The sequence below is a fragment of the Carassius auratus genome, chromosome 24 (genome assembly GCF_003368295.1).
Source record: "Carassius auratus strain Wakin chromosome 24, ASM336829v1, whole genome shotgun sequence".
Lineage (NCBI taxonomy): Eukaryota > Metazoa > Chordata > Actinopteri > Cypriniformes > Cyprinidae > Carassius > Carassius auratus.
The window spans coordinates 9851919-9873805 of record NC_039266.1 but is presented as its reverse complement, the minus strand read 5'-3'; the positions used below and the strand labels follow the sequence as shown (position 1 = coordinate 9873805).

The 21887-nt window shown below is 35.5% G+C and overlaps 1 protein-coding gene across 3 annotated transcripts in view; it reads left to right on the top strand.

The window, feature by feature from the left end:
• slco5a1 (solute carrier organic anion transporter family member 5A1) overlaps nt 1-21887 on the top strand; it is a 42779-nt gene that overhangs the window by 9161 nt on the left and 11731 nt on the right. For all 3 annotated transcript variants that reach the window (XM_026200927.1, XM_026200926.1, XM_026200928.1), the window contains 3 exons: nt 12342-12474; nt 13027-13238; nt 16218-16382. In XM_026200927.1, the coding sequence (XP_026056712.1) occupies nt 12342-12474; nt 13027-13238; nt 16218-16382 (510 nt within the window). The remainder of the gene's footprint in view (nt 1-12341; nt 12475-13026; nt 13239-16217; nt 16383-21887) is intronic.

Below are 21887 nucleotides of genomic sequence, written 5' to 3'. Positions count from 1 at the left end.
ACAGCATTCTAGGTACACTAATTGTCTTAAGCTTATCTAAAGATGAGCCAAGCAGTTGCTTAACACTTCAAAAAAGTGTTCATTGTTTGATTCTTGATGCTTGAGTGATCCTGACGGGATGTTCTTTGGTACAGAAAAAACGTTTCCGTTTGCATTCCACTGAAGAAAGATATTCATATGGTTTCATATTTTGGGTGATCTCTTTAAGAAGTACATTTGCCCCTAGCTTTGTGTGTACTGTTGACATGTAAATATATCCATAACAACATTGGTCTGAAAGACACCTATTGTCATCGCTGACCCTGTTCTCAAAAGATATTTTGTTGCTGCTCGTTGAAATGGCACGATATGCGGTTGGACCCATATTAAACCTCGATGAGAGGAGAAAGAGGTTATGCGAAACCTCATGCCATGTCCATTTTTTCACAAAATCCTGTTGTTTTGCTATAAATACATGGTAAGGTGATGATTTGCAGCCTCTCAGTGCATTTGCCATGGCTTATATCCCTTAATCACTCTTTGGCCTGTCTAGGATTTTAAATGTGACTTTGTCTTATCTAATGACCTTCCCTCAGGATATTTGCCACGTCTCAGTCCCAGCACTGAAGCTATGGAAAAAGACCTTCTCAGAGATACTTAACAAGTTATTTATTCATAAAATATGCCTGTGCTCGGACTCATAGGTTGAAATTCTAAATCCAAGTATTTGGTATTTAGAAACAATGTCAGAAATGCAGCATGAGAGGTCATTTGTCTATTCCATGTGTGCTGAGTCATATTTTCTGTGTGCCAGTTTCCCATGTAACAACACGAGCTTTTGACTCGCTAGTCACAGTTGTATTATTTTAATTAGCCCAAATTCTTAATTCTTATGCTAATCTCATTTTGAAGACCTTGTCCCAGTTCAGAGCAGCATCTGAATGTAGATGTAACATCTGCTGCTCAGTAGATATGGATGTGTTTCTGTAGACTGGAGGATTGATTTATTATAGGGCTTGCTTAGTGATCCTATGCATGGATGAATGTTTGTGGATCTGACTGTCCAGACACCGATGGCCCAAGAACAGAGGAATTCTTCTGGGTTGTGTTCCTCACATTGCTGGTTTTCACATAATAGTCAGTTAGCCGTAGTTAACTGACAAGCTGCGCAGATCCAAGCTGAATAATGAACGTATATTTGCGCAGCTTGTCAGTTAACAACGGCTCTGTGTAGTAACAGCTGCTCTATGTGAAATCACGCACCTGATGGTATTTACCGCTGATTAGATAATAGGCTTGCCACGATAGACGGTGTTGACATTGTTATCGGTTTTAAGCCGCAACAACGAGGAGGAGAAAGCCGACTTCGAGCCGCAGCCCAAAAAAATATATGATACCTGTATTACCGGTGTTGTCACACGTCGATTAACCGGTGGGAAATATTCTTCACCGTGTCAACCCTATTAAATAACCGGCTCTACTGACTAATTGCACATTAATCATCGGCCGATATATTTCATGCACCCCTAATCCTTGTAAACAGTAATTTAGGTGTTTAGTGAAAGCAAACAGCTGAGAAAGACGATGCACGTGTAACAGTTTATTGGATCCAGGCAGCTCTTAAAGTGACAGCAGTCTAATATTCCTGCTGTCTGTCATGGATATTAATCAAACAACAAAAGAGAGAAAATCTCTCACTGCTCTTGACTAAATCCCTTTTGTAAGAAGAAATATAGATTTAGTTTATAAAGTGAAGAATATGCAGTGTTTTATACATTTGATTACCTTATATAATGCATCTAGCATTTTTTATTTATTTTTTGTACTGTAGTTTTTTGCCCTATTGCTTGTAATCAGTTTCTTCTTTTCTTTTTCTTTTAATCGCTGACTGTTTACGTCTCTTCACTGAGCTTGATTTATTTGTTCTGTGGGACCGAACATTTTGATCTCATGAAGACCTTATATAAAGCGAACATAATCATATCTTTATATATTGTTACCGTGAAATAAAGTTACTCGTCAATAATATTAATCGTGATATAATATTTTGGTCATATTGCCCAAACCCTACAACAATACAGTTACAACACATTTTACTTTGTTTGAGTCTAAGGCAAAGTTTAGGGTTAGTTGATTTAATTTTATTTTTAATCTACTACTAAATTTATTTTATAAAAGGGCTTATATGAACATGCATTGTTACAATGTATATTTATTACATTGAGTGATAGCCCCAGATGCATTCACAGATGTCAGAGCTAAGACCTGAATATCCACTGACCCCAGCTACACCAACCTTTCATTGACTTTGAGATGGAAAAGCTGCAGGTGTATGTGTGTTCATTCTTTGACACCAGACACACACAAAAGAGTGGGTACCCGTCTCATTGCCCCTTCCCCCATTGGGCCCTCTTTGTTTGTGACCACTATGCAGATAAATACACTGCGCACGAGCCAGATGGCTCTTTTAGAAAGAATGTGCCGAGGGATCATCTGTCACTTACCCAGAATACTGGGTCATGGCAAAGGCATTTCTAAAGCTCATGCAATCAGTGCAAAGCCAGTTTGTAATCCAGCACAAGGAGGAAAACGCAGACTTGCAGTCTGATGGCCGGTGCACGTCTTCACTCCACCTACCTGTGATTGTGACCCTGAGTTTAATAAAATAGTGAGGAAATGCTTGTCAGCATATTACGCTCTCATAGGGATGACATAGTGTATGGCACACATATGCTGTCCTTGCTGATGGAGGCGGCAATTTTAAGGCATCAAAAGTTACCAAATAAAAAAACATAAAGTTTAGTTTGTTTGTGTAGTTAGTTAGTTGTTTGTTTGTTTATATTTTATGCTGTTCATTATCATGTTTTGTTTTTAAATAGCCCTTTAATGAGTGGAGTGTGCCTTTGATCAGCAGCTCACATGGAGGTGGTATTTGCAGAGTGTGTGTCGAGCCGTTTTGGGCTGGGACTGTGTTGACCGTCAGCCATCCCCCTTCTCAGGTGCTGGTAGAGTATGTGATGAAACATCAGATCTGTTGATGCAATATATTTGACATTTCTTGAAAGTTTAGCTCAGTTTTTAGATATGTGCTTACATAATCCCACCCCCCCCCCCACCCCCCACCCCCAAAAAAAAAACAGAATTAAGGTTGTGCATCCCCATCGCCTGTGTATACTTATTACATTTTTTGCCCAATTAGAAAATACTTCTAGTATCCTTTTAGAAACACAAGTGCCTGAATGTGTCTCAAAAAAACAACAGAAAAAAAATAGTATTGTCACAGTATTGTCAATTCCCAGTGTGAGTTTGTATATCAGTCATGATGGATGCTGTTTCTCCATATATCACTGTCATAAAGTCTTGGTCCAATTATAGTCCTACTGTAATCTGTGTTAAGAGAAATTAAAGGAATAGTTCACCTTACCTTTCTTTTTGCAGCCAAAAGCAATATCATGAAACTAATTTTGTATGTGTGTTTTGTTGTTCTACTGACCTGCTAAATATTGATTGTTGTGTTATGGAAAATAACTTACAATTAAATATTAAATATTTTAAATTAACTACTAAATATTTATAATAAATAACTACATACGTTTTATAATACATATAATAATACATTTTTATAAATATTTATAAAAGTTTTTTGTTTTTTTTTACTCGAACCTTTCCAAAGCATCAGGGGGTTGAGTGGCAATGTTTTTTTTTTTTTTTTCATTGTTTTTTTTTTTAAGTGACGGTTGTTTGAAAGTGTGCAGATGTCAAGAACTTATGCAAAACCTTCAGAGAAGTGCTATTCACTGAATACCCATTTTTACTATCAGTTGTTTTAATTGAGTTTTAAAAGTCAGTTTATATTTGGTTATATTAGTAGGTAACAAGTCATCGAAAAAAACATTCAAAGTTTTACTCTTGCTTTGAAGTTCTATCTTACCTGATATGAAATTGGTCCCAAGTGCACTTCTTGGCAGCCAGTAAAACCAAAGTGGCAATTAGTCTATGGAACAGGAGGTCAGGTCCATGAGGAGCAGGTCAGCAGTTTTAGCACCACCTCAGGATGTAGGAGTGAGATTTCAGCCTCTTGAAAGCTTAATTAGGGATATCTTCAGTTGGAGAAAAGCACACGAAGACTTTCTTTATAGTGGGAAGATACTCAGAAGTTTGTTTTTTTAGAGAAGAGACCAACTTTGCTCTTTTTACTTTAATAGAAATCCCATTCCTGCATTTTATTGTTGAGAACGTATGAACCACTTTTACGATACTTTCATGACGCTTTTATATTTTGAAGCTCAAAATCATGCAGATACTCTCAAATAGAGACCTGTGCGGGATGGATTTTTCAGTCCTGCAAGATTCTGTCCTGCTCCCGCAGAAATATATCTTATCTTGTCCTGCTCCCACCCGCGACGATCATGTTGTGTCCCGCTCTCGCCGGCAAAAGCCTGCACAAAAGTAATCTACAGTATATAGTTTTTTTTTCAATACATCGAAGACATATACATGAAATGGTTCTTTAACATCTCCTAAACTCCACAACATCCCAGCATAAACACTCCCGATAAAATATTTCTTATTTAGTAATCAACATTCAAATACCACTGTTATTTTTAACAGGAAAGCAAGCATGGGCTGCTGTGTGCATGGTTCGGCATGGCAGAATGCGAGCAGCGTGCTTCCTTTATTATTACTAAAAGCTGACATCTCAGTTAATTGCAATCTCATAAAGCTCTGTTGGAACCATAGACTGTACTGTTATAACCATAGACTGTGTGTTCCTAATGTAAATTTTTCACAGTTTCTACACTTTGTATCTTAAAATGAGAGTATTTGTGCACACGCAATTTCAGCACTGCGGTGAAACGGTTCTAACTTAATCACTGATTGACCATAGCTTTCCAGAAATCAATTACTGAGTCTGTTATTGGCTACACTGTGCAACCCTTTAAACACGTCTTATGAATAGAAAAATTAACTAGATATTATCATTTTGTTAATTTGCCTAAAAGCTTTTTGTTTTACTTAGCAAAAATGTAATTTAAAAAAGTTACAGTTGTGGAACTCCTGTCAACGATGGAAGCATTTTTAATGAAGGCAATTCCTGCTGCGGTCTTTAGTTTGGAACTTGGATCATCAGCAGTAGTGTTTCAGATTTGTAGTGAATGTTGCTGTCAGCATCAGTCGGCGTTCCACGCGTTTGCATCAGGATCAGCAGAAACCGTAAAGGGAGTCAGCAATGTGCAGCAGAACCCCTGGAGAGACCCACCGGTTCAGCAAATAAAGTGCTCAGTCGCTCTGTGTGAGTGAAACCTTTTTGGCTAGATGCCCTGTCCTGTTCATTTTTCTTTGACTCTTTTTTTTTTATGAAGGACTTATTAAAGAGCCCAATTCAGTCTTTCAGAATTCCCAGTGCAAGTTTATCTAATGCTTAGCCAAAAATAACATCAATTATTTAATAGTTATTCTATGTTAAAGTGTTCTGTGCTTGCATATTTTGGTTCTAGTTTGACCTTTATATCATAGCCTATATATGTTTAGTTTGTAGCTTACTGGAGTGCACAATTAAACACCAGTTGCTGTAAATTTGTAATGTTTTAGTAGCTTTACTTCTTAAAATTACTTCTCGTGCTGATTAAATTAACTAACTAAGCAGCTTATTCAATGTGTTTAATATCCTTTTATAATATTTAAACAAGATTTCATAATTGATCCCTTTTGGATAAACTACAAAGTCTGTTTTTCAAGCATCTTAACTAATTTGCTCCTATTTTGGAACATAAGAACCACGCTTCTATTACAGTATTCAATAATATAAAATAATAGATGTATTAATACAGGCTGCATTTATTCATCAAAAATTTAAGCAAAATATTAATATTGCGAAATATTTGTTCAGTTTAAAGTAACTTGTTATTTTAAAATATTTAGCAATTGTTTAATAATAGATAATAAAAGATATATTAATATAGGCTGTTTATTTTCAAAAATATTAATATTCTGAAATATTGTTTTCAATTTAAAATAAACTTTTTTTATTTAAAAATATATTTAAATGCATTTTATTCCTGTGAAGGCAAAGATAGATTTTCAGCATCATTCCTTCCAGTGTGAACATTTGAACAGTAGTGTGCTTTATCATCGGATGTAGCCAGAGGGTCTGACCATATGCAAACCATTTTAGCCATAATGCGTACAGGTATACGAGCTTACCAGCTTGCTTTAAAAAGGTTAGGATCATTGTTGGGGAAAGTTACTTTTGAGAGTAATGCCTTACAATATTGCGTATACAATATTACTCCATAAAAAGTAACTAATTACGTTACTTAGTTACTTTTTATGGAAAGTAATGTGTTACGTTACTTTTTGTTACCTTCGCGTTACTTTTTACACATGAGCAGGGCTTGATTGTTTTTAATGTAAGAAGTTAATATAAGTCAATATAAGAATATAAAAGCCATTCAGGTTCAACACTCTTCAGCAGTAATAAAAAAATAAAACCGTGAAGCTTAATTGGTAGTTTATCTAAAGTAATTTTTGCTTATTAGTATGGTTGAGCTGGATCATCAAAGGTCAGCAGCAAACACATTAGTTAATAAAATGGGATTGGATACATTTGTGTTATTTAAAATATTTAATTATTGCAGGTTTGCATCATATTATGAGTTTGCATTTCACTTTTGTAATTAATTTTGCTTACACAACACTTCTGTACTTCTGGTTTCTCCCAATATGGGGACATGAGACTTGTCAGTCAATAAATGGGAAAACAAAGTAAATGGCATTACTGACATGCAAAATGCAATGCAAAAAGTATTCTCGTAGCTTCATTATATTATGGCTGATATCACTTGGATTATTTTACCGATCTCCTTGCTCCATTTCTGGACTTTGATCGTGGTAATTACATTGCTGTCTATGGAGGGTCAGAGAGCTCTCAGAATTAAGAAATATCTTAATTTGTGTTCCGAAGATGAACATAGGTCTTACGGGTTTAAAACGACGTGTGGGTGAGTAATAAATGACAGAATAAAATTTTTTGGGCGTATTATCCCTTTAACTCAAACGCATCCAGGATGTGTTAGCGATTATGGTATATCCAATCAGCAGTGTGGTCATTCTTGAAGCAAACTTTTGGCTGAATTATAATGAGATACACTGTTTTGGATCCCTGCATTTAATTTGAGAATGCAACTACATGATCTTGTGTTCGGTGTAGGGTGACCACCCGTCCCGCATAGCGCGTGCGCAAATTGAGACTGTGTCACGCATAATCAATGCTTTCTCAAAAAAAGTTTTATACTTCTTAAATTTACAATTTAAATTTACTTTAAAATTTAAGTTTACTTCTTAATTATGCCATCCAGTTTCATTAATGTGAGGCACTGTCTCCTCTCATTTGACTTTTGTCCTGTATTTCATTATTTTATCTCATATTTAGTTAAATATTTCCCGCACTAATTATTTTTGAGGAAAACCCAATGCCACACAGGAGAAGGCTATGTCCTTGAGTGACATTGATGTGTGGTTGCGTATGCGTGGTTCTGCTGATGCACAGCTGCAGCATAAATGTCCTAAGGAGTTTTTTTCAGTTTACTTTAACCTGATTTGATCCTTTGAGATTTTTCCTTTTTTTGCAAGGACCGTGTTTTAAACATTGCATTTGCTTCAAGTGACTAACTGCATTATATCTGCTGAGAAGGTCTGTTGTGAAAGTTTCATCGCAAAGGTTCATTTGAAATTCGTGGAGCGTGCTCTTTTGACATCAGTTATTGACGTTGATTACGACCGTATGGTATTGCATAGACAGCATGTTTTTCCTCTGCTAGCACCTCCTCTGTCCTTCCCAGGAAGAAGGAGAAACCACACATTGGGCAGAGGCAAAATCTACCCTGGGTTTCTGCCAGGCAACAGGCAACCTTGAAGGATCTCCAATTAAGTGACCCTCCTTCACCCTCTGTTCAAGCGTAACACTTTTAGCATGATCAATCGAGCCGAACAAAACCGTTACATAACCGGGAATGAAATATGTGCATGTTTACCTGTGTGAAGCTTGAGGTAAACCCTTTAAGTGATGTTACAGAGTAACGATCAACAATATACTGACTTACTGACGGTATATGATTGTTGACTACTGAGGTGATTGATTTGTGTTACACTTATATTAATGATTATGAATTGGCTTTGTGTGCTTAAAAGCTGTTTTGTGAAAGTCAGTCATAATGATTATTGGATAAAGAATAAACAACTGACTCACCTCAAAGTCTTGACCCAACACTTACTGATAAACTGGCATGCCGTTTTTTTTTTTTTTTTAATGCAATAAAAATGCATCACATATTTTCGTCTTTATATCAAGGCTATGTTTGGTATTTCATTACCACATTTTACCCAGAAAAAAAAAATGATTCAACCTTTGTTCATCCAGGGACATCAGCTGTTTCCTGTTCCTTCTGTTCAGTAAGGAGATAAAATAAAACATAATTTGTTGCTTCTCAATTACTTTACATTGAAATAGAGATTTCACTTCATTAAGTGAGACTTTAGAGGATTTATGCCAGTCTTTCCCAATACTTATTATGTGCTCAGTGTGAGCATTTCTCATTGTTAAAGTGGATTAGTATTGAAGCATTAATGTAATGACATGCCACTCTGGTTTCACATCCTTTATAGTAAATTTCTATCTGCTTATGCTGTGCAGTAAAATTGGAAGCCTGGTACCACAGAAGCACTAATAACATGGCTTTAATTATTAATGAATTCATGATTAATAAATTGACTGCTTCAGACTAGTGAAGTTTAGTCCTCTGTATCAGACTGAATGCTGTTTCCTCTCTCTATTTGTTAGATGTTGGCCAGCTGCTGTTTGGTTCTGTGTGCTGGACATTTCTGCTTTGGGCTGATAAGAGCATTTATCAGCAGCTTTTGTGCTTTTAGGAGTAATTTCTCCCTTCTCCCATAGTCTCCAGGGGTATTTTAGAAGAACATGTTATTTAATTAGGCCATAGATAAGGCTGATTGAATATTTGAGAAGTAAAAACTAATTGAGACCCCAGTGTTCCAGAGTTTGCAAAGAAAGCCACCCATGTGTATAAATGAATAGCATTACGGGAAAAGCCTGCAGCGTTATTTTCCTCTGCTCGCGCTTTGAAATGCACAAAAGAATTATGGGAGACATGTTTCAGACTCTCTGCCATGCTATTTCTCGGCTGTGACACATTAGCTTGTAAGTGCTTCACAATGACACAGCTTGCTTTTTAAACTGATTTCTTGTGTATTTGTTGAAGGCTAAAGGCAGAATGAAAGGGTTTGTGACTAAAAGCAATCATATTACCAGCACCATACCAAATCCGGCCATTAAATTCTCTAAAATACATATTGTATCATGTCTACATTTTTGCAATGCAGATGTTTGCGAGGTTTTATCAAACAGGACTGTGAAACAAGGACATGATGCAGAATCTGCACCAGGTGTTGGATTGTAGTGTCTTAAAACTTCAGAAAATGCAAATAATTAAAAATAAAAATGCCTTAGCAATAAATCGAATGACCCCCAAACATACTGTGCATTGTTGTTGAAGATTAGCAGTGAACTTTGCATGAATATACTTCTCATTTATGAAGTGACAGGCCTGCGTGACAAATAATTCCCATAATTCTCTGTGGCATCATGAGAACGTTAAATATGTGACTAAAGCATCACTTACAAATCTTATGTGCATCTTCATCACTGTATGTTGCAGATTGTTGGTTTAATGTTTGAAAATTAAGAAATTGTATTGTAATATAAATGTTAGTACTGCAGTTTTATAGATGCAGTGTAAAATGAAATTATTTTGCAGTCTGAACAGGTGCAGCAAACCTAAAACTTTAATTTGGAATTTTATTAAATCACAATATCAGGAAAAATCACAATAAGATTCTTTTCACAAATTGTGCAGCAGTCCTACACTCTTAAAAAATAAAAGCGCTTAAAAGGTTCTATACAGCGATGCCATTTTTGGTTCCACAAAGAACCATTCAGTCAAAGGATCTTTTAAAAACAAACTCTTTCTTACCTTTCCATAATTTGAAGAACCTTCTTTTGCCACAAAGAAACTTTTGTGAAACAGAAAGGTTATTCAAAGGTTAAAGGTTTTTTATGGAACCATTTAGACACAAAAAGGTTCTTCAATGGAGTGTAATTGTGATTTTATATGTACTTATTTACCTTATTTATTTAGTTTTAGTGTGTTTTGATTTTCTTTTTTAATGTAGTATAGCTTAATAAAAGCAGGCATTGCCAGTTTTATCAGTATTGGACATATTTTAGTTTTAGCACATCACAAAAAAAGAGAAGAAATTAACCAATACATTTATTTTATTCCAACCAGAATCATCTCACACTGTAATGGTATAGTGTCCAAACTCATAAGTACGAATTTCCCAGGAAGACTTAAAAGCAGCATAATATGTAATCAAGCAAAAATCGGCCTCTCCTATTTCACTGTATGATCATCACCCATTGCTAAATATGGTTCAGAGTGTGAAATATCTTTCCCCAAATGTCATGCCGCTCTGCCTGTAATGTGCAAGTGTGTGTGTGTGTGTTAGATTTGGCTCATTCTCTCAGGTCTAGCTTTAGAGGTCTCACGTAAGGACAGGAGACAAGAGTCTAAGCCAACATAGTCCTGTTTACATCAAATAAAAAGTGACTTATCTGTCTCCCTCAACATGTTTGTGCTTGTGTTATATAACCCGGCAGGCCTTTGGCCAAACCTTTCCCGTCCTGAGACAGATTAGAGATTAGGCCTAGTTTTGTTGCTGCACCTGCCTCAGTTCTGTTTGAGCTTCTGGCTGGATCAGAACCAGTTTGGCAGCCGCTTGGGCCATGTGGAGGCGGAGAGAGACCAATGCTGCTTTCTGTGAACAGACGCAAACAGATGACTGTGGGGATAATGATCTCCCAACAGTACACACATCCCTCCAGCCTCAAAAGCAACAACACAAAGGGAATCGAGCCTTGAATATGCACCTGTCCATGTCGAGGATTAACAAATGCCGCTAAAGTCCCTTTTAAAGCTATAGTCAGTGCACTCTGCAGTCATTTATGGTGTCACCTCCAGGCTATTTCCAGTCATGCGAGTACATCTTGTATCTACTTAAATGGATAAAGGCTGAAATCTCCAAAACTGTTGGCTAATCTTGTTGCAGTATTAAATAAAGTCACTAATGTGTTCGGACAAAACTCATATCATACGCTTTAGTTTCTTGAGGTCTACCATATACTTGGTAACAATGCTAAACATCCATTAAGTTATTTTTATAAAATACTATTGACAAACATAATGTGCATAAACTAACTAAAAGCAACCCAAGGAGTCAGTTGGTTTATGTTGGTCACACTTATACCGGTGATATACCGGTAGAAATTTGTCAACTGGTGGAGTTTTTGGACTTCTCGTCACTATCGCATTTGATTATACAATGTAGCATTTCTTATTTATTTGTTCAACCGTAGTTTTTTGTTGTTGTTGTCTTATTGCTTGTAATTTATTTCTTATTTTTATTTAATCACTGACTATTTATTTGTATTCAAAGAGGTTGAGTAGCATTAGCTTTTTGTGATATTGACACTGATGACAAAAATTGCAAAATTTCTAGGGTATCAAAACATTTTTTTATTTGGGAGTCCGTTAGATTATATTGGTCATCTTGAATGTTTTTTATTTAATAAAAAGAACCAGCTTACAATGTGTCATTTATTAAACATTCAAACTGCATGCTGTTTCTCTTAATTCATTAAAAAAAATAATAACTAGCTCATATGAGTAATTTTTCAGAAAACTTTCTGCTGGAATGCACTGGTGGTGCTGTATTTAGTTTTTTATATTTCACAAGAGCTCATAAGTGTCATTGTTCCTCAATCAGACTACACAGGTCATGCAGTATATTTTTGATTTGCTAAAAATAATTGCTTGGAAAAGTCATTGTTTTATGGGAATCAGACTACACTGGTCATGCTGCATGTTGTTGATTAACTAAAAAAGAATCGACTAAATTTCTCTTATTTGTTTTCTAACTAATGTTCTGTGTCCTCCATATAATGTCATATCTGGTGTATAAACAGAGCTGCAAGGCAGTTAGAAAACTGCTACTAATACATGATGTTCTTTAACTAAGTGGAAGCATGACGCACTGTTAATGATTAGCCCTCCATGCTCTTCATCATCTCAATGTGGCTGACTCAGTCACCCAGTGAGTCAAGAGTGGCACTGAAAGTGGAAGGAACAGGAACAGCTTCAATCAGACGTCCTGTGAAATGAAAAAATAAAATGATGACGTGGTGTACAGAGCGTGGTTTGTAACGTGTGGTTTTTTGTGTCTTTCAGCTATTATGTATGTGATGGGGGCTCTGGGGCCAGCTGCAGGGTACCTGCTTGGAGGCGTTCTGATCGGCTTCTACGTGGATCCCAAAACCAACATCAACGTTGAGCAAAGTGATCCACGCTTTGTGGGCAACTGGTAAGATCAGTTCTGCATCAGAGTGTGTGTAACTTCATTCCAGTCTATGAAAGAATAAAATATACGTTTACCACTTTTTGAGTACATTTTACTAAAAAATGGAAATCTCCATATCAGTTCATTCATTTCTTTCCAGCCTTTGATAGAATTGACCAATTTCTAAAAACATTTAACCAAAAATAACACTGGAAATGCCCATTTTAGTGAATTTATTTCATTCCAGAATTTGAAAGAATAACTAATTCAGTTTTTACCACATTTTACTGCATGTAAAACTGGAGATCCAAATTAAAAAAATAATAATAATCATCATTTCAGCCTTTAAAAGCAAACATACATTTTATTTGAACTACTTTCTGAGCACATTTTTCTAAGAATAAAGCTGGAGGTTTTAATTCATATATTAATTCCGGCCATTAAAAGAATGGTGTAAATTAAATTTGACCACTTTTTGAGCACACTTTGCTAAAAATCTATCTGATTCATTGTGTTTGTTCTGTAAAGATCAAACAAAAGCCTAATTATCATTAATCCATGTTTCCCTGTTCTTAGGTGGAGTGGCTTCCTGCTCTGTGCTTTCGCCATGCTGTTGGTCATTTTCCCCATGTTCGCTTTCCCTAAAAAGCTGCCCCCTCGTCACAAAAAGAAGAAGAAAAAGCATGGGGTAGACAGCACCTCTAATGATGATGACGTCCTGAAAGAGAAATCCAACAGCAAAGGCCAGACTGTGGCATCCTCTATGGGCTTTGGGAAGGACATCAAAGGTGTGTATCTGATAAAGGTCATGTGATAATACACACTACAGAAACCGTGCATGTACACCTTGAAGACATGGTTATTTCTGTCCTCAACACATTCTGAGAAATCATCAGCATTTCAGTCATAATATTGAAAACCTTATTGTAAAACTCCTTCACTGCAGATTGATCGTTTAAGGGGTGATTGTGTGATTTAAAGCAAATGCTTTCGTTAAATATCTTAGAGTACAGTTATTATAAAGACAGTCCTGTGGGGTTTATTGTCCTTCACGGGACAGGATGTGAACCTGCAGTCTTTCAGTTATCAGCCGAGACCTTTGACCATTAGGGTTTGTCTCGCCCTTATTTAATAACACAGATGCTGGCCACTACTGTCAGGAGATTTTCAAATGCTGCTATAAAAACTGTAGATTGATGATCAAGCTTAAAAAGTTATAAATGGACACTGCGTAAACTAGCAGAAGCTGCTTTTCATTATTCATCTGGGAAGAGCATTAAAGACAATTCTGCCCCCATCATCACTAATAAGGTCCTGTTTATTACCAAACTGCAGTTACTCTGCTTCTAGGAAGTTGAGGAAATACCGCTGACACTTTATCTGAGAGATGAAGTTTCTGCTTTACAACAAAAAATAAAGCAAGTAATTAAATAAGATGAATGTTTAAAATAATAATAAATATAAAGTGAATATAAAGTCAACATCCAGCAAAGTTTTAAATCTAAGGTGTACTGTGTATAAAATTATTCTCTCAAAAGAAATAGTTGACTCTGAATCATTGAAATCAGTCATTTTTTAAATGAATCCCAAGTTGTTTTATGTTGACGTTCGCTCGCCCACTTGTTGGGTCTTTTCCCGTTGGTCTGAATGAAAATGCAAATTCATTCTTTGCCACTAGGTGCGGCTTTTGGAGCGGTACAAATTGTGGTTTCCCCAGTAACGCTGTACAAAAGGCAGCACTGTGCTTATAAACGCTGCTTTATTAGGCATTAGGCATGATGAAATGATAACGAGACCAATCGCCGCAGATTAGCATCACCTAAAGGAGGGGTTTGGAAAAACAAATTGTTGAGCAAAACTTTTGGGATTTGTTGATAAATAAGGTGACCTTACACCTTACACGCATGTTAGCCTGTTGTTGGGGTCTACCAAAACCAAAATATGAACCTTTCATTACTTATAGCAGGGCCACTTTAAATTAATGTTGTTGTTTTTTTTTTGTTTTTTTTACTTCCATGTAAAGATCTTTAAAAAAGTATAACAGTTTTTACAAAACATTTCAAAATTGATAATAATAAGAAGTATTTTGTGAGCACCAAATCAACATCTCTCTAGATCTCTAAAGGATCATGTGACACTGAAGACTAGAGAAATGGCTGCTGAAAATTGCCATCAAAAGAATTATTTACTTAAATTAAATATATTAAAACCTAAAATTAAATATATATTATGACTAAAAAATAGAACAGTGTCAATTGAGTGGTATAAATCTCATTGCTATTCTCATCACACTGTGTCTAAACTGTATCCAGATAAGTGGCAATTATTATTTGCCTGGAGAGACTTTTGTCCCGCTTTGACAAATATACACAAGTGACTACAATCAAGACAAGCCTTGTTCTATAAACCCACTGTAACCTACTTCCATTCCCCCCGGCCTGCATGTGTTTGCATAACTAGGCTTTCCACATTTCAACTGTTCTACAATGCCTTACAGTAGGCTAGAGTAGTTTCTGAGACTTCGATGTAGAGAGAGACAAGCTGTTTTATTCATAAGTGGGTAAAGCTTCTAATCTGGCTGGCTTCTATATCTCTCCTGTCAGTCCCATATATCCCATAGATGGTATGAGAGTTCAACCTTCAGGAGCAAATTAAAGTTTGATCATAGTTCATTTACCATGGAAACATCGCAACAGCGTTAACCTGCTAATTAAAAGAGGCAGCTTTGTTGGCCATGAAGCAATTGGCTAAAACTTATGGGATTTAAATAGATTAAGCGATGAATCCAGTAGAGCTGTGGAGACACCATGTTTAGGTTTAGCTATCTTTACCCTAATAGAACAGCAAACATCTGTTAGTATGGATTACGACTGGTTTGAGAGCTTATAATGGGGAAAAGAAAGCGGGTCGCGTCTGTCACCACAAGCACATCTTGAAGACAAATTAGCATTAAATTAAGTTTATTTCATTTTATAATTTTTATTATTCTATTTTATTTATTTTTTAAAAATCTATTTTTTGATGCACTGTTTATTGGTACTATGCTGGTTATTGGCCTATATTATAGTTTTTTATTTTTTTATTTTTTTTAATCTCTTTTGGTATTGAATATATATCTACTAATAGTATACATTAATGCTTATTTTCTTTATTTTGAGATTTAGATTACCTTTTCTATCATCGCTCACTTGAATGTATTTAAAAGCACTATTAATTTGTGTTTAATGTAATTTTTAGCAAAAGACAAAATTAATATCCATTTATCTTACTGAATATTTTAAAGTTTATTTGTAGCATTCAAACTGATTTTAGTTTTTTGCATTCCCTTTTATATGGCACTGGTATGGTTAAAAATGCATCTTGAATTTGTATTGATTTAAGCAATCATAGTGGCACAATACATCACATTTTTTAACCCTTCTATTAAGCAAGGACAAAACTGAAAATAAATATTTTTATATTCTTACAAAATGTCTTTATAAAAAATGTCTTGTAAAGACATACGGCCATCTAATACTCACTTAAAATTAGTATTTAAAAGTACTAATAATTTAACTTTTAAATTAAATTTTTAGCAAACGACAATATGAATATCCATTTATTATACTGCATATTTTAATGTTGTAATGGCTTATATCATAGTTTTTAGTATTTAATTTTTCTCTATTTATTTAAATAAAATATTACTGTATTTTTATGAAGGCCTTTTAACGGTTATTAGTATTTGCAGTTGCTGATGCAGGTTTTTTTTTTCTCTAATTGTACAGACCTCCCCAAGGCTGCCATAAGGATCCTCAGCAACATGACATTCCTGTTCGTGAGTCTGTCCTACACTGCCGAGAGTGCCATTGTCACTGCTTTTATCACTTTTATCCCCAAGTTCATCGAGTCTCAGTTTGGAATCCCTGCCTCCAGCGCCAGCATATACACAGGTACATGTTTACACCATAACAGTAAATGTTATATTAATTTATTTCTCCTTAACACCTTTTTACACATGATTTCTTTTTTAGTCATATCACACATTGCACATGGTTCGCACTCTTTTCCTCACATTACAGAACATGTGTTAAAAGTGAAGTGTGAAGGCATGCGTGATATTTTTTTTACCGCTCATATTTGATAGCTACTATATAAAGCTGTATATGCTAACTTTATATGAGTCTCAAGATACCATTAAAATGTAATTGTTGCTCATCTACATCAACCCTCGAAATAATTGAAACTTAAAATGTGAAAATAATCCATCTCTTTATAACCTTTATATTAATATTAGTACTGTCAAATCGATCAATCGCAATTAATCACATCCAAAATAAAAATCTGTTTATATGTGTGCACTGTGTATATTTATATGTATAAATAAATGCACACATATGCATGTATATATTTATATATGTAATACATACTTATGTATAATATAAATCATGTTAAAATATATATGTAAAAAATAAATATATTAGAATTATGTAAATATTTCCTGTATGTGTGTGTGTATTGTGTATGTATACAGTACACACATATTTTGTAAACACAGACAAATACATTGGATGCGATTAATCACGATTAATCGTTTTGAATGCACTTATTAATATTAATAATCTCAACCTTTGTCGTACAGGTGATTTTAGGGCTCTGTAGAATAATTAAATGCAATTAATTAAATGTTTTTGTAAATTTTTGGGGTTTGGGAATTTTTACGTTTACTTGCTAAGTAGTCTTTGTTTAAATATGCACATTAATAATAATGGCTTTTCCAAATATGAGCAATAATAATAAAGTGGCGTCTCAGTGATTAGTGTCTGTGTATGAACTAGCAGGGTTCTGGTTAAGAGTTATTATTGTTGCCCCTAAGCTTGTTGCCAGGATACAGGGAGAGACACAAATTAATGCTATGGTTGCTATGCGGACTCTTAACTGTGCTTGTGTGTTCTTAGAGTATAACAGGAAAACAACTTTTTGGCTATCAGGATATAACTCTCATGCATAAGGTCTCTCCTTCAAATAGAAATGAGTAAAATGTTCTCTGATTTAAACCTTGCTGAAGTCAGAGCGTTCACACAGGCCTGAATGTTTTACACATCAAGAGATGCGAGCAGTTTGTCGTTTTTGTGCTGTTTCTTCAGTAACGGCTGCCAAGATTTCCTTCAGCCTATACGACTGCAGTTGCAATAAACTAGAGATGGACAAAAGACAGATGGTATACCGTAAAACAGAAACTGAGGCCAGAAAGCATCAGATCTACATTTATTTCCCAGCTTTCCTACAAATTAATTCAGTTGTAAATCACAGCTCAACAATGTCTTCAACAGTGTTCCTAGGTCACCTATAAGAATGTCCATGTTGTTCCTATAGAGGCATTAAAAACTGTGTACGATGTTAATCAAAATACATTTAATTAACCTAAGTGTAGACTTTTAATGGTTAATAAGTTAATATGTGATCACAGAAGTGTGTATATCAACTATTTTACAATGGCCTCTCCAGTCTGATTTAGAGCTATAAGTATCAGCTTTAAAAATTATTTTTTTTATTTGTGCTGAGTTTCTAAAATAAAGCAATAGTCACAATTAATTTTTTAATTGTTTATTTGTTTGTTTGTTTTTAAAATCCTATAGTTTATATTTATTATAAGTGCTGTCAAATTAGTAATCGTGATTAATCGCACCAAAAAATAAGTTTTTGTTTATATACTATATGTATGTTTATTTATTACGTATATATATATATATATATTCACATACAATATATATTTAGAAAATATTTACATGCATATACATTTGTATATTAATATTATAATATTTTATATTATATATAAATATATTTAATATATAAACAGTATATTTTCCTTAAATATATTCATGCATATGTTTGTATTTGTATATACATAATAAATACACACAGTAAAAACTCCCATTATGTAAACAAAAACTTTTATTTTGGATGTGATTAATCACCATTATTATAATAATTATAAATATTATAAATAGTGCTGTCAAATTATTAATCTATAAATTAATAAAAAATATTAATGTTATTTAATGAATCTACTGTTATTATCAGGGGTGAACATAAATGGTACACAGGTGCGCATGCGCAACCAAAATTAAAAATGCAATGTGTAAATAAGTTCATACTGTTTTTTGTGTACTGACATGATTGACAGCTGTTAATGCACAATCATCGTTTTGGATCGACATACTGTAATGCTGTATAAGATTTCTATTCAAAATGAAAGCATAAATCTATTCTATCAGCCACCAATTTCAAAGCACAATGCAAAACAGTGACATTTCATTCACTCCAAGTCTTTTAGTGATCACTTTATCTGGAAACATCTGATAGATGTCTGTCAGATATCAGTTTTTACATTTTTATTTAATACTTCATTATAATACTATCTATCTATAATATATATACACTATGGTAGGGTGAGTACCAAAGCAAATCTTTTGAATTAACTTTGAATAACTTTTAAATTATTATTACCATTTTATTTTACTTTATTTAATTAATATTAACCATCAGAAAAAGACAAAAAAAAACTGTTTGGCCAAATAACATTTGTCTAAGTGTAAGTCATTTACAACACAGTAACGCAGTATTGTAGAATGTGCATCACAGGTGTGTGTCTATATTTTATTGTGCCATTAAACGAGACTCATTTAATCATAATTAAAGTGGTCATTTGACGTTGCTAAAAAGAACATTATATGGTGTAATGCAGTGTGTTCATGTGGTTTTAAGGTAAAAAAAAAAAAATGATTGTATTAATATTGTATTATTGTACATTATTGTTGCTCCTCTATGCCCCGCCTTTCTAAAACGTGTAGAATTTTACAAAGCTCATCGTTCTGAATAGCGAGGTGTGCTCTGATTGGCCAGCTATCCAGTGTGTTGTGATTGGCAGAATGCCTAGAGCATGTGACTTTAAATATGAAAACGTACTTACAGGCTGTGAGTCAGAACACCAGGCATTGTAGGTTCAGAAAACAGTCCTCCATTAAATACGTTGCAAACACTTTCTAATCTTGCCCTCATTTGGACAGTAGTTGTTTCCCTTTCACAATGAAACACAGCGTCTCCATGACATGGCAGCAGCGGCAGCAACAATACTACAGCGAGAATCAAAGTTACTCCTCATTTCTTTGCATGAATATTTGTCCGGTGTTATGCAAATCTTCCCACATAATGACATAGACGTGCAGGCATGTTTAAACGAGACGTTTTAAGGGGGCATGGATGAGACTGAACTTTTTTAAAGAATATCTCTTTGGGTTTGAGACTTTAGTCTTTGGAACTTAAGGGATCTTATCTATGCACGAACAGCTTGTAACACTCCAAAGAGAAAGGAAAACTTGAAATTGCATCATATGACCCCTCAAGAGTTAGAACTGTCTGTTTATTAACAGCGAAACAGAGGCTTAATAACAAAGTGTGTCTTTGTGGATTTCTTGACTATTTTTATTCCCATGCATCTCACTGTGTCTTCAAGTCCATGTGACTTCAGACAGCAGTAATGACAGCGAGAGAGAGAGAGAGAGAGAGGGTGTGCGAGAAAGATCTGTCAGTGGGCTGTGGTCATTAACACCCTGCTTTGCTCCAGCTTGTGGCCTACAGGAATCATTGTATGTCCCACGCTGCCCTCCTCCTCAACACAGACGCAGCTCTCTGCCAGCTGTGCATGCAGCCGGGGCCGAATCTCCCAGGACATCCTCTCAAGGAGACTTTCTCTACTCTCCTTCTAGACACACTGAGAGTTTGTGTGAATAGTGCTTGTTTCTCCTTCTCCTTTCATGACAGGGAGGTGTTCCTGACGCACTTCTGGCTAAATATAGCCCAGAGGAGCACAGTGTTGGCTTCACACAGCCGTGGCTGTCTCACGACCAGGCATTCTTACCATCTTGTCAGGTTGGAAGGGTATGTGTGTTTATCCACGTGTGGGTGTGTGAGCATTTGATGAAGTGTAATGAAGTTAGGTGTAATCAGCTTGAAGTCTACTGCCATGGATTTCCTGGCTAGTTTATGCTAGTTTGGTGCTAGTCTATGGGATTAGATCTCTGCCACAATTCTGCGCGTGAAAGGGACTGTTAGCACACGCACGTTTTGTGGAGAAAATGTTTGTCTTGCAAAGAAGAAAGTATTTTGAGTGCAAAAAAATCTAGTTTTTGGATTCGTGCAAATCTTCTCTTTTGCATGTGCAATGTTTCACTAGCTTGCTCACCTGATGCCCATCCTCAGATAGCCCCTGGTAGTAGATTAGATTAGATCTCAATTGACGACCATTCAAAATTAAATGTGTATTCTGATCATATTTTTTTCCAAGAACATTTTACCAATCTCAAACAACATCAATCTTAATAACCACTATTAATCTTGTATTTAATCATTTATAATTTATATATATTTATTCATGAAGGCTGAAAGTGAAAAATTACTGAAAGTCTAAAATTATTAAATGCCTATGAGAAATATTAAAGGGGGGGTGAAATGCTCGTTTTCACTCAATATCCTGTTAATCTTGAGTACCTATAGAGTAGTACTGCATCCTTCATAACTCCAAAAAGTCTTTAGTTTTATTATATTCATAAGAGAAAGATAGTCTGTACCGATTTTTCCCGGAAAAACACGATCGACTGGAGGCGTGACATGTGGGCGGAGCTAAAGAATCACGAGCGCCAGTAGGCTTTTGCGTTGAGAGCGTCTGGAAGCTGTGACATTACCTTGAGGAAAAAAACATCATCCAAAACAAACCATGGCTTACAGTCAGATTCAGCCATTTATTTATGATCCAGAATCAGATCCCGAGGCTGAAACTGAATGACAGCAGCAGCAGCAACAACTCGCTCCGAGCGGGGCTCGAACCCGGGTCTCCGATAGGAGGCGGACGCACTAACAAGGAGGCAGAGATATTTTAAGCAGTTTTACTCACCGCCTGAGGTTCCAACACACGATCATGACCCTTTTTCGTTGGGATTGCATCATCCTTAAGAAATAAACGATACGCAAATCCGTCGTCAAACTGGGCCTTGTTTGTAAAACAAGCATCTTCGATATGCAGGGAACAAACACAAACACTTGCACAACTCCGTTGATGCTCTGTAAAAATAAACTCCATCCACTGGTCCCTTAATGCTGTTTTTTCTTTGGTAATCTGTGCAGGGTTGTCTTGCCCTGGCAACCAAAAACACACTCTTTTTGTGACATTTCGCGACACTCTCGCTCTGATCAGTGAAGTCTGTTGTGCTCTCAGTGCTCTGCTATACGGGAGCGCGCACTCTTCCGGCAGACGTGCCCTAGGACCCATATAAGGAAATTCCGCTCCATCAGACGTCACAGAGCCATACTCGAAAAAAACTTTCCGAAACTTGTGATAAACCGGAAGGAGTATTTTTGGAACAGAAATACTCCTTCAAACGTACAACTTAATTTTTGAA